The sequence below is a fragment of the Pseudophryne corroboree genome, chromosome 7 (genome assembly GCF_028390025.1).
Source record: "Pseudophryne corroboree isolate aPseCor3 chromosome 7, aPseCor3.hap2, whole genome shotgun sequence".
NCBI lineage: Eukaryota > Metazoa > Chordata > Amphibia > Anura > Myobatrachidae > Pseudophryne > Pseudophryne corroboree.
In genome coordinates this window covers 240,173,357-240,192,152 of record NC_086450.1, presented here as the reverse complement: position 1 = coordinate 240,192,152, position 18,796 = coordinate 240,173,357, and the positions used below count along the sequence as shown (strand labels likewise).

The 18,796-nt window shown below is 41.9% G+C and overlaps 1 protein-coding gene across 4 annotated transcripts in view; it reads left to right on the top strand.

Moving 5' to 3' along the window:
- Nucleotides 1-11,676, top strand: part of SEMA5B (semaphorin 5B) — a 750,739-nt gene extending 739,063 nt beyond the window's left edge. For all 4 annotated transcript variants that reach the window (XM_063934055.1, XM_063934058.1, XM_063934057.1 and 1 more), the window contains one exon: nucleotides 4,633-11,676. In XM_063934055.1, coding sequence (XP_063790125.1) covers nucleotides 4,633-4,788 — 156 coding nt within the window. In that variant the 3' untranslated portion in view covers nucleotides 4,789-11,676. The remainder of the gene's footprint in view (nucleotides 1-4,632) is intronic.
- Nucleotides 11,677-18,796: the final 7,120 nt, after the last annotated feature.

Genomic DNA, 18,796 nt, shown 5'->3' with positions numbered 1-18,796 from the left:
GACCCCCGGCTGTGGCATTATCTGTCCAGCTAGTAGAGCCCGATGCTGGTGTAAAAAATACGGGGGACCCCTACTCTTTTTGTCCCCCGTATTTTTTGCACCAGCACCAGGCGCAGAGCCCGGTGCTGGTTTTAAAAATACGGGGGATCCCCTGTCATTTTCCCCCCCGGATTTTTAGAACCAGGACCGGCTCGAAGAGCCCGAGGCTGGTTATGCTTTGGAGGGGGGACCCCACGCCATTTTTTTTCGGGATTTTACCATTCCATTTAAAAAATATATATATTTTTAAAAATATATAAATAATACTTGTGCCTCCAAAATAGACAAACCAAGTACCTAATCCCTTCTAATATAAATAGATATGCTATTACCAATAAAAAAAACACCAAAACAAACATGTTTTAAATTTTTTTTATTAGATTCCCCCACCAAAGTGTGGCGGATTGAAAATGACGAATTTACTGTCTAAAAGCACTGTTGTCAAATTTCCAAACTTCAATTGAATATACTTTTGGCAAATTGCCGCATTTGTACCATTGCAGAAATGTCGAATTTGACAAATGTCGAATTTCAAAAGGTCGAATTTTGAAAGTCCGTTTTTTTGACGGAAAGTACTGGATTGCATTGTCGATTTTTATTTTTTTTGGCGAAAAAGTCCAGTTTTTCGACAATTTCGGGAATTCGACAGTCCAGTTTTTCGACAATTTCGGGAATTCGACCGCAATTGCATATACCCCATAGAACCTTCTAAAAACAAACCAATTTAAAATAAATCCCCAAATCAAGTCCTTCCAACCTAGCAGTTTAAGTGATCAGTCTTATTCTTTTGCCCAAATTTAGCAATCATTACACCAAAACTCTACCTGCCAACCAAACTTTCATTCTTTATTTTGACATATCTCATCTATAAATATTTTCTGGGAAGAACTACATGGTGTTTTTCCCACTAGACTGGAGCTAGAGCTCATTCTGTCAGACTCTTTATTTTTGCTTTAATTTTTGCCTAAAGCACAGATATCCCGCTCCTTTTCATTTGTGGGCATAGACTTAGATTATATATGTTCTTAGATAATATATGTTAATGTTACCAGGTATTGAACCTAACCATTCAATATGTGGCTAGTGACAAATTAACAACCAATGCTCCAAATCAATGTTCCTGATTTCTTTAGTACACCTAATAGGTCATATATGATGGTCACTGGTCCAGTTCGTTTGATTTTTTTTCCCACTTGTACAAAGTTGAAGTCAGTTATTTCTTAGCTGATCCGATAATGATGAGGATACAGCCTCTCAACTCCGTTGTACCCACTGACATCTCTATGGCATGCTGTGGTGAATATAATGTGTTATTATGAGTGTTGGTGCAGCCCCAAAAATGGCTTTCCCCACCTACGTACAGGTGATGGATGCACTTTAGACGAAAGGGAAAGACATTGTACTGTAGAAGATCTTGTAGGATCTCAGACGTTTGCTCCTGGCAGGTGATCTGTGCAATAAGCTCATTCTAGATCACACACCTATGTCATGTTGTCATATTCTCATTAGTATCATCCTCATGTAACACTCAGTACAGTGATTGTGACCTGTTGCTTGTAGCTGACAGAAGTGACCCACTTAATAACGGGGACTCCAGTGCTAGAGATGTGCCAGTGGAGCTGGAGAGCAGGTAAACCCACCAAACCCATTCAGGAGAATTTATCTGCCTCTTTCCTGTCTCTGGCTCCCTGTATCGCTGAAATTGTGATCTATATTTTACTGAGGAAGCGGATACTCATCAGGAAATTAGTAGTTTATATATCAGCAATATATAATTTATTGTTCTACTGATCCAATGTTGATAGCCTTTAGGCTTGAAAAGAAAGACCCAAAATCCATCCTGTCCTGTGATTGTCTTCCATTTCCAAATTCCTCCCTGAATCCAAAATCATATTAAAACCTACAAAATACTGCAGAAGTTCTTTGGGCCTGATTTATGAAGTGCAAAATGGTGAGATGAACGCAAAAACCAAGCGTATGGCTGGAATGGGCTATGGCTCCTTGCTAAGTAAGGAGTAACTGCTCCCACGGGTCTTGGTTTGCAGAGTATGAGATTTTATCCCAGGGAGCAAAGTTTTCAAGTGAGAGAGAGGTTGAGGAGACAAATTTTCAGCGACTTTCTGATCTACGTATGTGGAAGGGCACAAAGCCACTTCCACACTGCAGAACAACTTAAATTGTTATTGGTTAGTTAAAAACATTGTATTGGGAGAAAAATTGAAGCATTTTAGTTTAGTATAGAAATCAATGGTATTAAAGTGATAAGAGGTTGGACTTTGACATTTACACAGTGTACATCTTATTTATGTATTACCATTATTTTTATAGCGCACACATATTGCAAAGCGATTTACAGAAAATATTTACATAAGTCCCTTGTGCAGTGGAGGCCACAATCTATTTTCCCTATCTCATATACACACACATACACACTAGGGTTAATTTTTGTCAGGAGCCAATTAACTATTACAGTGGTTCCAAAACTCGGGCCACAGGCCATCCGATCAGTTCAGGTTCTTAGCAGGCCCGAGAGTATGCTGGAGTTCCCCTAAATCAACTCCTATTCAAGGCTGATGGAGTAGAAAAAGGTGATACTCCCTGTATGGCGCTGAACCCTAGTTTGTATTCAGGGTAATAGAACCTTAATCAAGAAGGTTAAATCACTCTAGATATATTTATGCAAGTATATCAATTGTCAGAGTGGGTAAAATACAATAAAGATTTATTACACAAAGAGATAGTTGTGGCGACTTCCGGCTTCGGTCACCATAGGTTGGAACGCACTTCCAGTTCCGGGCAGGTCTGGACCGGAAGTAACCAGGATCAAATAGAAAGTACTTTTTCATTGGACAGGACACCATTTATAAAGGGGAGACAGAGGCACCAGGGGGTTACAGCCTTGAGGAAGGGACCAGATTGTCCCGAAATGCGTCTGCTTAACCCCATGGTGCTACAATGGACGCTTTTGACTGACTTTTGCTGTGTTTGGGAAAATTAACATTGGGAGCCACCAGCAGGGTACTTTCCCCGGATACCCTGCCACTTCACACCTGTGGCTCCTCTACCTTCACGGGTATGACTTTTCACCATTCCAGCCATGTTCATGTCTTTTATGATTGACAGAAATTTTAATTATACCTTTACTAATATCTTTCACCCACTCTGACAATTTATGTACTTGCATAAGAACATCTAGAGTGACTTAACCTTCTAGATTAAGGTCCTATTTCCCTGAATACAAACTAGGGTTCAGCGCCATACAGGGAGTATCACCATTTTCTACTCCGTCAGCCTTGAATAGGAGTTGATTTAGGGGAACTCCATCATACTCTCGGGCCTGCTAAGAACCCTCATACAGCGCAAGGACCCACTCTGTCCTTCCTTGTCCACAGGTTTTAAAGATATCCATGGCTCAGCACAAATGGTTAAACCAAATTAAATTAGGTACTAATTAAGTCACCTGTGGCCAAGCATAGATATACTTTGGGAACCTCTGTACTAGTATATGTGGGGATTATGGGAGGAGACCCACACAAGCACAGGAGAATACACAAACTTAAACAGTAAAGCTGGGTACACATGGAATTTACACTAAGACATCTGCCAGATCTAGCTGTCTGAAATGAAAATCTGGTAATGGATGATAGCAAATGACAATTGGCCATTGCTCTCATCCATTACCAGATTTTAATTCCGACCAGGCAGATCTGGCAAATAACTTAGTGCAAATCTTTCCATGTGTACCCAGCTTTAGGGCCATGGTGGAAATTGAACTCAAGACCTCAGTGCTGTGAGGCAGTAATCCTAACCATTACATCATCAGTGCACATCTGTTCAGCCTCTGAACCTTTCCAGGCACACGTTTAGTTAGTGGAGGTGTTGTCCTATAGTGGAGCATAGGTGTGTATATGAGATGTGCTGTGTGTGCCTTACAAATCCAAAGCTTTTGTGCTGTGCATCCAGTGTACATCATGAATGATTCCTTATAGCTATAAAGTGCTGAAAGCTTTGTATAGTTTATCATTTTGTAAAATAATCAGTGCTTTCTATTTAACTAATGAAGATAAATTCTGTAAAAGAGTATTTTCTATGCTGCTATTGATCTCAACCTTTTAAGTCACATAGGAGACATTGCATACAAAAAAACGAGTAAATATTGACTAGCTATATTTACACAACTTTGATGAATAGACTCGTAATCTCAACCAGGCCTGACAGAAAGTCAAACCGAAGTCACATTTTGGAGCTTCATTTACTGTATGTTTAATGAATATCACCTTGTTTCCAAGCAGAGAAAATGTGATAGACATCCCCAGTGGGGCTATTAATTCTTACTGTTTATGATTGTACTGTACCACACGGAGCGTTCAATTCCCTCTAACAAATAGCTAATACGTTACATCATTATTTTTAACCTCCGACATCAGTAAGTTCAAGTTCATTGTAGTGCAGTGAGGGTGTATCTGAGCAGTAGTAGTTAGCTGGTGTTAAGGCATTTAGCTACTGAATGTCCTGTGTGGGAGCACTGGGAAAGGGGTGGGATGTTTTAGGTGCAGCTATGGCTTTAAACATCTTCATTTTCTTATTTTGCAGACGCTCAATAAGAATAATTTGCTGCCAGATGACCGAACCAACTTTTACCCTTTGCAGCAAACAAACATGTACACTACCACATACTATCCGAGTACTTTGAACAAATACGACTTCAGACCAGATTCCTCCCCTGGCAGAACTTTCACAAACAGCTGAGATATGACCCGTAATGGAATTCACGTCGTCTCACTGAGGTTCCGTCTCCTTCCCCCTCTCAAGCTCCATAAATTGTGGCTCAGCTCATTCTTCGTCATCAAATGAGTTGGGCTAATCCTGCTGATCCTTTTCTGCAAACTCTTGTGGACATCGCACTGGAAGAAACTACTAGGACATGGCTAGGGTGGTCTCTTCACGGTCAGGAGAGGAGTATAGTCCCAAGATCTCTGATTACTTGAAGATGAATGATCTGCTTCTGCAGAGATGCCAGGACATGTACATTTTTTTTTTATTTCCTGGTGATTTGTGGAAGCATTTGACATGTTCCTACATGAGTACATTTCCGTAAGCAAAAGAAAATAACATGTTACACTGAATGGCTTTGTTGCTTTGCATGACCAACTTCCGCTCATTTTCACATTGCGGCTCTTATTCTGTCTTTGGCAGTATTAATTCCTGGAATTTACCAACAGCATCTCAACTTCCCTGCAGCAGTCCAGACGCACTGCTGTCAATGGCGAGGATGGTGAGGAACTTTTTGAAAAATGGTGTTCTTGTTTAGCTGGAAGTAGTGAAATACTTGCTAAATAGAAACTATTCCACCTCTAACATGTGGCTGCATTCTTATTATTGAAGTGTATGAGTTCCAGTAACGGCTCCGTCTGAAGAGTCCCTGACAGATAAATCACATATCCCATTGAATCTAAAGTTGTTCACCCATCATCAGAGTTTCTGGGGTGAGACACGGTTCTAAACACCAAATACAAAAGTAATCATGTGAAATGTATCAAGTTATGTTCTTCACCTATAAAGGGTCCACAACAGTTTTGGCCTCTTTGTTACCTAGAAATATAACATGTTAAAATCATGGTGGCATTAAAAACACTGAGACGGAGTTTTCTGTTGGACACGCTCAGACTGAACGTCTCAGCCCATGGGATGCATGTGTCTGGAACAGCCTCACAAATGAGAGGGGGAGGGAGCAGATGCGTCCATGGCACCTACGACAGCCAATCTCTGAGCCCTTTTGAGTGAATGGAAGTGGAAACACCCATTTTTAAAACCCTCAGATTGGCTGCACGCTCTGATGTAATAACTCATTCTGATGTACAAAGAATCATTGAACACTATGGATTTGTTAATGTAGATTTTTATTTCATGTTTACTAGGATTGCAATTGTTTTATTTTTAGATTATTTTTTTTTATAAAATAACAGGACAAAGAATGTCAATGCATCTTGTCTTCCACAATATATGTTTGACCCAGAATATGTTAAAATATCACAGAGATGCCGTTTACTGCAGGAGGACTGTAAATCCAGTTGGTGGTGTGAGAGTTTAATGGAGATTTCAACATAACAATTACAATGAAGTTTTACTTTACAAGATAAGGAGGTGGATAATAATCCTGTATTGTATTCTGGAAACCGATGCCAGCAACAAACAGTGGTTTTGACAGTATTGTGCTGTAGGGAAGGGTTGTTTTTAGAGATGAAGTCTTTGACGTGTCATACGTTAGATATGGGAGGTGGCATTACCCTGTATAGACTTTTGTCTGAAGTATGTGAAGAGTATTGAGATTTTAGAATTGATGTTTAGAAATGTTTGGTGGAAAGAAGAAAAAAAAACATTGCAGAATGTGGCAGTGTGGCTTTGGTTTGTATTCACTTTTTGCCACTTACCCCTTATGGGAAACAGATGGGTCACGTTTAAAAAGTGGCGTTTAGAGTTGTTTTGCGCCTTAGTTTAGAGTAATTGCAATGCAAACCCATTCAGTGCCTATTCTGTTTTTTACAGTATTTAAAGTCTGGTTGTAAGACATAGGAAGAGTTTCAGGTCCACACAAGCTTTATAAATAAAGTATACCCAGAGCCAGGTTCTAGGAGGGAAAGAGATACCATTTTTGTCATGTACCTGATGTAACGAGATGTGTTAAACTCTTGCAGCCTCAGCTCCACTCTCCCCCGCCTGCCTCTTACTGCTAATGACATGGCAGTTCTCTCACTGTGACAGAAACACGTTTTCTGCAGATTGAATTTCTCTCACCACTCAATATTAGTGGTTTGCCCCCAAGGTCACCACATTTCCTCTAAAATTGTCTCTTCAATCTCCTCTGGGGTAAAGTGACACTGGCTAGTGTGCAGCATTCAGCTGGTATTAGGGATGTGCATTCCAGCATAAGTCAGAAAGTAGAGATGTGATGCATGATAAAAATGCTGTAACCTTTTCAGAATTGTCTGTTGTACTTCAAGCGTGCCCTGTCTGAGAGATGCATTGTGCAATTTTATTGTCATTTTGTAGGCTGAACCCAACATTTATGAGAATGCAGCCAATCAATCCGCTAGAACCCAATGAGCACGTAGTGGAAGCAGCCAATTTGGGGGCTGAGGCATTATTCATGAAAATGTAGTCTTCACATTCAGTGGGAGTCGGTGACATTATTGACTATTGAGGCACAAGACAAGCAGATATATAGGTAGCCCTGTAGTGGATTACATCAATACTCATGAGAATTCACTGGAAACTAGTGTCTACACACGGGGGGCATGAGGAATTAGGTTACAGTGCACAGATGTCTGGATACATTTGGTCCCCTATACAACAAGAATGCACCAAGGCTGACTAGTGACTAACTGCCCTTTTCTGTTTCATCTTTCCAGGCATCTCCGCTTGCTGACTGACGTCAGGCTGAGGGATGTATTTATAGCTGGTTATAGTGAATAGATGGAAATGCACCATTATTTTGAACATTATTGCAGTGACAAATCAGAATTGAAAACTGCAGTTTAACGTCATGCTTCATTTACTTTAGTTTTCCATTACTGTAAATACAACACCAATATAACACCTAAAAATAACCATTTCATAAGTAGCAGAGACAGAGACATCATCCTCAATAATGTAGGGACTATGGGGGTCATTCAGAGCCAAATGCAGCTGTTCGTCTGAACGCAACGGCTGCATTTGGGTGGTCTGCGCACGCTGCAGTTTGATTGACAGCGGCAGCTGTTTGCGGGTCAGTGATGCAACATTGGGGGGCAGGCCGGGAGCATTTTTTCGGGGCGGCTGCGTAACGTCACACGCAGCCACTGCCATAAAAAAAATGGCAGCAGACCGCCTGACAGCGCAGCCAGGATGCACTGCTTGGGGTCAACCTTCATTTGATGCATCTGCAATTCATCACACATGCTATGTGGTTCCCAGCATATGAGGAGATGAACGCAGATCTGGCTGCGTATATCTCTGAATAAGGTCCTGTGTGCCAGCATATAACAGCAAGAGTGAATATATAGTTAAAACATTAAATACAATGTATTAAATACTTTCATAAAGGTAAGAGGTGATCAAATAAAAACCTATTTCTACCTTGACAGCTTCTATTGAATGCATTGAAGCCATTATATGTTATATACCCGCATCATCTCCACTATCAGTGGGGTTCCCAGTCTGCAGACAATTATACCCTTTCTTTAGTGCTGCGCCCACATTTGTAATTGGCTAGAATTCAGTGTTCAAATGTACAGCTGGGAGACTCCGGTAGAGATCCTTGTCTGTTCCTAAGTCACAGTAACCTCACACTGTGCATCCAGCCAGGCTAGTAACAACATAGCACGTTCCTTTGGGAACCATGGAATACAAATGACTTCTGACTATGACAAATTCATTTTATGTGCTAAATCCAGAAATTTGTACAGACCAAATTGAATTTCCCAGCTCTGTATAAACATTCACTTAGCATATTTACATCTTCATCTGACGTGCAGTAGGGAAGTTACCCAAACTATTACAGATAACCAAGCATTAAATCTCCAGCACAAATATTGGTAGTAACCCTTCAGATCACAGCGATAATGTAATTTATACAGACTTGCACACTGAGTGTCTGGGGAAACCATCAATGCGGGTTGCTCCTTTTTCAGTCTTCGCATGGAGATAAATTACTCAAGTACAAACAAATTGTCAGATATTAGATTCAATGTGTGTCAAATAAGTATTCTTTCTCCTCACAGGACCTGCAATCCCACTATAATAGTATGTAGGAATTGCATATTTTCCACTTGTCCTTTATTTTCAAGCCCAAACTTGGATTTTGAAGTTTGGCAACTGACCACCGATTTTGTGCCCTGGGAGTAATTTTCAATTGATCTATTCCCAATTTGCAACGTGTGTTAGTTCAGTCTTACATAAAGGGCATGTCTGCTTGCCCACCCAAAACCAATCTGCATGCACCATTACACATCTCTGCCCGGGGCCATATTTACCCCAATTACCCTAGTCCTCGTGCTATATAACTACTGGTCCCAAACTCAACCACATCTTAAAAATATGTATGAAATGTATTACTAACTTTAAATGAGTTTATAGTTATTTCTAACTATACATGAGGACAAAATTGTGCCAATATAATGATATAAAGGACAAGGTGCCACCCTAGAACTATGCCCCATAACAATGCCAACCAGTGCTCAGCAGACATTCCGTTTCCCAGATGCGGTGCGATAGATGTGTTGAATTAAATGCTACTGATTAGATTTTTAGAATCTGTTTGTTGACCGTATGGGCCTTTTGCAGAGTTGACAATAAATCAGGCATATATTGCTAATAAAAAAGCATGCACAGAAAACATAATGCATATAGGGGGTAATTCCGAGTTGATCGCAGCATCAAGTTTGTTAGCAGTTGGGCAAAACCATTTGCACTGCAGGTGTGGCAGATATAACATTTGCAGACAGAGTTAGATTTGGGTGGGGTGTGTTCAAACTAAAATCTAAATTGCAGTGTAAAAATAAAGCAGGCAGTATTTACCCTGCACAGAAACAAAATAACCCACCCAAATCTAACTCTCTCTGCAAATGTTATATCTGCCCCGCCTGCGGTGCACATGGCTTTACCCAACTGCTAACAAATTTGATGCTGCGATCAACTCGGAATTACCCCCCATGGTCCCTTATATGTACTGAGCTATGTCTACACGAGAAGACCCTATCACAGCCCATTTCCACATCTTCAGTTTGAAGTGAACATGGAATCATATGTATGACTTTGCCTCACAAGATGTGCAGTGCGAAAACATGCAGGATCCTTTCTACAAATGGGTGTAGGTTCAGTTGTGCATCAGCCCCATACTGTTCTCCCATAGAACACGGCTGTCAGATATGCAGCAATGCACCTGACCAGCAGCAAAGTATCCCTGGATAGTGTAATGAAATGTTGGTATTTGTAGCTTTTACATCAGAGATTTTCAGCCCTTTGCAGCTCACAGCGCACTGAGCAAGATGCTAAAAAGATCAATGCACACCATTAGTCAAAAAAACACCCAGAAGTTCAAATTGTGGTGCCCCCAGTTCTCAGTGTACCACACTGCCCCTCCGCCCTGTTCACATTATGCTTCCCCATGTGACACTCAGACTTACTGTACACGCACAGAATGTGCCTACTCATGCTCCTTAGCCTCTTTCTTCCCCACGTGCCATGTGCTCTACATGGCCATGTACACTTTATTTTTGGGCTGGCTGTCACAGCATGTTTAAGGAGTATTTGCAGCATACCAGTTAGAAATTGCTGCTCTACATGTTCAGATTTACATAAAGAGAGTGCCCATCCACCTACACCATTACATTCTTGTGAAATGTAGTTTTTCTGTGGTCTGTTTAACACATTATGATAACTAAATTGGTCAAGGCTGCAGCTGATACTGTACTCCTAGGACATCTGCCCATATCTGTTACTCTCTTAGCTATCCACATTATATGGCCTTTGGCAGGGAAGTGGCCTTTACACCAGGAGCTGATGGTGGGTATGCCACACCCCTGGGGTACTGTTACTCTGGTGGAGGGAGGGTTGTTCATATCTAAAATGTCCTATCCAAATCATTACATTAAACACTTTCCATCCTGTATTCTTATTCATCTGGATGTGGAACTCAGTAACTCTCTGTAGTCACGTTGTTCTCAGACAATGATATTATCAGTAAATGAAACAACTTACCTACTCTAGCCAAATAGAGTCATGTGACAGTCCCACCCCATGATGGTGGTGGTTGAGACAAAGGGTTTTGTTGGTTCTTGTGATCTTCATAATGGAGCATGAAATGCCTTACAGCAGCCCAGATTACTGCAGTCAAGCGTCTTTACCTCATCTAGGTTAATCACTTGATTAGCATCTTATAAGAATTGTAGTGTGTGCCGTGGGTGATTATTTTCTTGGGATAAGTGAGCCAAAATGTGCTACTTTCCTGCCAGTCCTGAGCTCAGAAACAATATAGTGGTGGGAGAGTATCCAGGCCAGAGGCCATCTTCTTATTGCACCACCAATATGGTGCACAACATTCACAGCCCAGACATTCGTGTAACGCTGTGTTATATGTCATCATGTCCTGGGTGCCTTATACTTACAAACATTTCTTATGGTATGTCTTTGTCAAACACCTGAATCAGATTGTAAGCTCTTCAGGACAGGGTATAAGTACTGTTGGTGGTGAGTCTAAGTTCCCATGCTATAGTTCTGTTGTTGTCTTTTTATATCTGGCGCAGCCTTGCACTCTGACATTGCTGAGTCCGGACAGCCTAGAACTGGACAGGAAACAGACAGTTTGGGAACTGGGAATTAGAAGATGCTTTCTGCTCTCCCAGACGTTCCTATGTCGATTGCTTCACCCCCATTATGCAAAGCTTGCCGTTAATTAGTGGGCTCTGTGCTGAAGGCTCATTACCTTCCTATGCAATTGAACTTGCCATGGTACTCTAGAATAATGTGACAGATTGTAATCACTGCCTTTAGACACTGTGAATTCCTTTTTTTGGTACTCTGTATTTTTTATATATTGTACAATGTAAAAAAAAAAGACTTCAGAAATAAATGAAATGTTTAAAAAAAATACAACAGAAAGCCTAAGACTCACTTGTGGTGATTTTCTCTGGGACATTTGGAAAAAGGGAGACGGGAGAGCTGACAATTCCAATGCTTTACGGAAGTCATCGCTGCTAAACAGGAGATATACTGTAATTCTGCCTAGTGAGATTGATAGATTGTGTTCTTCTAAAGAGATGATTGTGAATAGTGTCCAGACATTAACTCAACATATGGTCCTCATCAAGAACAGCACCTGTTATTGGCACCTGTTAGATAGGCCTCTAGTGATGCTTAGTAAGGTGACAGGGGAAGAGGAACTACACATTACAGAGACTTTATTACTGTTAGTCTATTGTTTAATACAAGGATTCTACCCCTGCATCATTTAATGAGCTTGTCAAACACTTTGTATTTAAGCCTATAGGTGTCACTGTTACCCCTGGGAGACATGATATAGAGAGCAGGTATAACAGTGACATCTGAAGGATAAGAGAAGGAACTGTGCGTCGATAGAATCGTACAGATTAGGAAACCATAATAATATTTTTAGATCATATTTTGATGGTTCATCTTTGTTAAAAATGACATTAATTGTGATCTTTGCTTAAATTATTGTTTTCTATAAGAGTGATAATGGTAAGCGAGGAAGAGTGGACAGAAGCCCTATTTCACCTATCTTATGTTATCCACCTGGAGACATGGACTTGACAGGGTGATATGAGGTCAACTGTAGGGCTGTAATCGTCCATTGCAGAGGTTGGCATTCTGCAGCATGAAAAGCTGGCAAAACAGGCAGGAACTTGTGGTTCAACTACAGCCCCATTTGCTGGCTACAATCTGGCTGCAGCAAGATCCACACAACCCAACAATAGAGCGTAATAAAGGAAATGTTAATAAACTGTCTACATACAATGTAAGTTGTGCATTCTGTGGGCTAAACTAATATCTAGGAAAATCAAGCCTCAGTTCACTGTGACTAGTGAGGATAGACAAGGATGTGTTTAGTGCATTCTGGGACAGATTTATTAAGCATGGTGAAGTGATAAAGTGGAAGGTGATAAAGGACCAGCCAGTCAGCTCCTGTCATTTTTCAAACCCAGCCTGTGACATGGCAGTAAGGAGCTGATTTCCTGGTACTTTATCACTTCACCAGGCTTAATAAATCTGCCCTTCTGTTTTATGTGGAGCATCTCTTCTCACAATTGTTTAATGACCCTGATAGGACTAGTATCTGCCAAGGGTCAGCAAATATAAGGTCCTAAAACTAACTGCAATATTCCCGCATCACATCTATTCCGTAGGTGCAGACTTGCAGAGGTGCTAATTCTACTCATAATCTTAACAACACTTTTCTGACTTATTTAGTTATACTTTTGAGTAAATAAAGACCTGTGAGAAGATGCGTATGTAGATATATGATTAAGGACTAAGCAAGACAAAGAAAAGTTACATCCTAAATAAAGGGTTTTTAATAGAATATTAAGTCAAAGGTTGTATTACAGATAGAAAAGTAATAAGCAGACCTATTATGGCACTTGTGTATTACTTTTCGCAATCCTTTAATTGGTGAAGTGGAAAAAGAACAATACCTTTTCAGGCACAGCTTATGGTGTATTCTTCACCAAACCGAAGTCAGCTTGAAAGCCCAAGGGACAAGGCTCCAGAATAGGAGCTAACATGTAGTACCCCCTCACATTTCAGAGAAAGTGTTCATGTGTTTCAGGAGGTATGGCTGATACAATATTACAACAAATCAGGCCGAAAGGTCGTCTTGTAGTAGTACAGTGTCAAATTTGCCCTTCTACCCCAGATTTTTTCCATCCGCGGTAGTAGGTCATCTCCTCTGTCATTTGTAACCACTCCGTTGTCGGAGCCATGCCCCAGCATGGAAGTGCATATACAGATGTATCCTCATACACCATCCTTTTTGCGCCATATGGTGTGAGACGCATGGTGTGACTTAAATGTTCCACCACGGGTGGCGATACCAGTGCATTTTGTCCTATATTTTGCATCTTATTCACAATGTAGTTGCATACATACTCGCTTAAGTGTATAGGATTAGTATTTTTATCGTAAAGGAAGTGGTATAAAGTTGCAGATTAAGAACAAAGATGCATGGTACAAGGCATGGCACAGGTCACTTGTTTTGCAGTTTTGGCTTGTAAATAAGATACATACAGTGCATGCGGAAAGTAACTAATTTTTTACCTCAAAATTCTACACACAATAACCCATAATGACAACATGAAAAAAGTATTTTTGAGATTTTTGCAAATTTATTAAAAATAAAAAACTAAGTAATCACATGTACATAAGTATTCACAGACTTTGCCATGAAGCTCAAAATTGAGCTCAGGTCCATCATGTGTCCACTGATCATTCTTGAGATGTTCCTACAGCTTAATTAGAGTCAACCTGTGGTAAATTCAGTTGATTGGACAAGATTTGGAAGGCACACACTTGACTGTGCATGTCTGAGCACAAACCAAGCATGAAGTCAAAGGAATTGTCTGGAGACCTCCGAGACAGGATTGTCTCGAGGCACAACTCTGGGGAAGGGTACAGAAAAATAATCTGCTGCTTTGAAGGTCCCAATGAGCACTGTGGCCTCCATCATCCGTAAATGGAAGAAGTTCGGAACCACCAGGGCTCTTCCTAGAGCTGGCCATCCTGCTAAACTGAGCAATCGGGGGAGAAGGGCCTAAGTCAGGGAGGTGACCAAGAACCCGATGGTCACTCTGTCAGAGCTACAGCATTCCTCTGTGGAGAGAGGAGAACCTTCCAGAAGGACAACCATCTCTGCAGCAATCCACCAATCAGTCTTGTATGGTAGAGTGGCCAGACGGAAGCCACTCCTTAGTAAAAAGCACATGGCAGCCCATCTGGAGTTTGCCAAAATGCACCTGAATTACTCTCAGACCATGAGAAACAAAATTTTCTGGTCTGATAAGACAAAGATTGAACTCTTTGAGGTGAATGCCAGGCGTCATGTTTGGGGGAAACCAGGCACCGCTCATCACCAGGCCAATACCATCCCTACAGTGAAGCATGGTGTTTTCAGTGGCAGGAACTGGGAAACAAGTCAGGATAGAGGGAAAGATGAATGCAGCAATGTACAGAGACATCCTGGATGACAACCTGCTCCAGAGTGCTCTTGACCTCTGACTGGAGTGACGGTTCATCTTTCAGCAGGACAACGACCCTGGCTTCAGGTCAACTATGTGAATGTCCTTGAGTGGCCCAGCCAGAGCCCAGACTTGAATCCAATTGAACATCTCTGGAGAGATCTGAAAATGGCTGTGCACCGACGCTTCCCATCCAACCTAATGGAGCTTCAGAGGTGCTGCAAAAGAGGAATGGGCGAAATTGCCCAAAGATAGGTATGCCAGGCTTGTGGCATCATAGTCAAAAATACTTGAGGCTGTAATTTCTGCCAAAGGTGCATCAACAAAGCATTGAGCAAAGGCTGTGAATACTTATGTACATGTGAATTCTTAGTTTTTTTATTTTTAATAAATGTGCAAAAATCTCAAGAATTTTGTTTCCACGTTGTCATTATGGGGTATTGTGTATAGAATTTTGAAGGAAAAAATTAATTTATTCTATTCTGGAATAAGGCTGTAACATAACAAAATGTGGAAAAAGTGAAGTTCTCTGAATACTTCCCAGATTCACTGTATTTTGTGAAAAAGACCAACAGGATGCTTGGCACAGCTGAGGAGCAAAGTTTGTGGTACACCAAATGAGGCTATTTGGCGTAATAGCATTTGAACTGTTCTCCATACGTTAAATGACTCCAATGTCTTTCACAGGCTATGAGAACATCAATTTGGGAATGTCACTGTACAGTAGCTTATTTCACTAGGACAGTGACTATTGTTGTCTGGTATCTACAGGCATAAGTCATTTGGAGCAGTGTTGTCTGACCCTCATATTTTGGTTTTGGATCTGTATTCAGTAGAGATGAGCGGGTTCGGTTCTCCGAGATCCAAACCCCCCCCCCCCCGAACTTCACGTGGTTTACACGGGTCCGAGGCAGCCTAGGTTCTTCCCGCCTTAGTCGGTAAACCCGAATGGGGGAAAACGTCATCATCGCGCTGTTGGATTCTCGCGAGATTCGGATTCCATATAAAGAGCCGCGCGTCGCCGCCATTTTCACTCGTGCATTGTCGAGATAGCGAGAGGACGTGGCTACGTTCTCTGAGTGGAAAGCTTAATATCAGCTCAATATCAGTGCTCATTATCTGTGCTGCATTGTGGTGACCAGTATACTACTACAGTACAATAGTCCAGTGCTGTTCTCGCTGCCCAGTGTCAGTTCTAGTATCCTCATCAGTGCTCATTGTCTTGCTGCTGCATTGTGGTGACCAGTATATTACAGTACAATAGTCCAGTGCTGTTCTCGCTGCCCAGTGTCAGTTCTAGTATCCTCATCAGTGCTCATTATCTGTGCTGCATTGTGGTGACCAGTATATTACAGTACAATAGTCCAGTGCTGTTCTCGCTGCCCAGTGTCAGTTCTAGTATCCTCATCAGTGCTCATTATCTGTGCTGCATTGTGGTGACCAGTATATTACAGTACAATAGTCCAGTGCTGTTCTCGCTGCCCAGTGTCAGTTCTAGTATCCTCATCAGTGCTCATTATCTGTGCTGCATTGTGGTGACCAGTATACTACAGTACAATAGTCCAGTGCTGTTCTCGCTGCCCAGTGTCAGTTCTAGTATCCTCATCATCATGCTCAGTATCACTACTCATTGTCTCGTGCTGCATTGTGGTGACCAGTATACTACAGTACAATAGTCCAGTGCTGTTCTCGCTGCCCAGTGTCAGTTCTAGTATCCTCATCACTGCTCATTGTCTTGCTGCTGCATTGTGGTGACCAGTATATTACAGTACAATAGTCCAGTGCTGTTCTCGCTGCCCAGTGTCAGTTCTAGTATCCTCATCAGTGCTCATTATCTGTGCTGCATTGTGGTGACCAGTATACTACAGTACAATAGTCCAGTGCTGTTCTCGCTGCCCAGTGTCAGTTCTAGTATCCTCATCAGTGCTCAATATCACTACTCATTGTCTCGTGCTGCATTGTGGTGACCAGTATACCACAATACAATAGTCCAGTGCTGTTCTCGCTGCCCGTCCAGTGCTGTTCTCGCTGCCCAGTGTCAATTCTAGTATCCTCATCATCATGCTCAGTATCACTACTCATTGTCTCGTGCTGCATTGTGGTGACCAGTATACCACAGTACAATAGTACAGTGCTGTTCTCGCTGCCCAGTGTCAGTTCTAGTATCCTCATCACTGCTCATTATCTTGCTGCTACATTGTGGTGACCAGTATACCACAGTACAATAGTCCAGTGCTGTTCTCGCTGCCCAGTGTCAGTTCTAGTATCCTCATCACTGCTCATTATCTGTGCTGCATTGTGGTGACCAGTATATTACAGTACAATAGTCCAGTGCTGTTCTCGCTGCCCAGTGTCAGTTCTAGTATCCTCATCAGTGCTCATTATCTGTGCTGCATTGTGGTGACCAGTATATTACAGTACAATAGTCCAGTGCTGTTCTCACTGCCCAGTGTCAGTTCTAGTATCCTCATCAGTGCTCATTGTCTTGCTGCTGCATTGTGGTGACCAGTATACTACAGTACATTACTAAAAGTCCAGTGTCTTGTGCTGCATCTTGCTGCTGTAGGGTGCTGTGGTAGTGTCCTGTCACTGTGCATAGGCCATCATCATTCCAGTCACAGTGGTATCTGGTATCTATCTAGTGGTATCTAATTCCAGACATTACAGCCGGCTAATTCCAGATATATTACTGGCATATAATTCCACACATTAAAAAATGGAGAACAAAAATTTGAAGGGTAAAATAGGGAAAGATCAAGATCCACTTCCACCTAGTGCTGAAGCTGCTGCCACTAGTCATGGCAGAGACGATGAAATGCCATCAACGTCGTCTGCCAAGGCCAATGCCCAGTGTCATAGTAGAGAACATGTAAAATCCAAAAAGCAAACGTCCAGTAAAATGATGACCCAAAAATCTAAATTAAAATTGTCTGAGGAGAAGCGTAAACTTGCCAATATGCCATTTACGACATGGAGTGGCAAGGAATGGCTGAGGCCCTGGCCTATGTTCATGGCTAGTGGTTCAGCTTCACATGAGGATGGAAACACTCATCCTCCCGCTAGAAAACTGAAAAGAGTTAAGCTGGCAAGAGCACAGCAAAGAACTGTGCGTTCTTCTAAATCACAAATCCCCAAGGAGAGTCCAATTGTGTCGGTTGCAATGCCTGACCTTCCCAACACTGGACAGGAAGAGGTGGCTCCTTCCACCATTTGTACGCCCTCTGCAAGTGCTGGAAGGAGCACCCACAGTCCAGTTCCTGATAGTCAAATTGAAGATGTCACTGTTGAAGTACACCAGGATGAGGATATGGGTGTTGTTGGCGCTGAGGAGGAAATTGACAAGGAGGATTTTGATGGTGAGGTGGTTTGTTTAAGTCAGGCAACCGGGGAGACACCTGTTGTCCATGGGATGAATATGGCCATTGACATGCATGGTCAAAATACACAAAAAAAAAATCACCTCTTCGGTGTGGAATTATTTTAACAGAAATGCGGACAACAGGTGTCAAGCCGTGTGTTGCCTTTGTCAAGCTGTAATAAGTAGGGGAAAGGACGTTAACCACCTAGGAACATCCACCCTTATACGTCACCTGGAGCGCATTCATCAGAAGTCATTGACAAGTTCAAAAACTTTGGGTGACAGCGGAAGCAGTCCACTGACAACTAAATCCCTTTTTCCTCTTGTACCCAAGCTCCTGCAAACCATCCCACAAACTCCCTTGATGTCAATTTCCTCCTTAGACAGGAACGCCAATAGTCCTGCAGGCCATGTCACTGGCAAGTCTAATGAGTCCTCCTAACTGGGATTCCTCTGATGGATCCTTGAGTGGAACGCCTACTGCTGCTGTTGTTACTGCTGGCACTGCCGTTGTTGCTACTGGGAGTCGATCGTCAGAGGGGAAGTCGGAAGACCACTTGTACTACTTCCAGTAAGCAATTAACTGTCCAACAGTCCTTTGCGAGGAAGATGAAATATCACAGCAGTTATCCTGTTGCAAAGCGGATAACTCAGGCCTTGACAACTATGT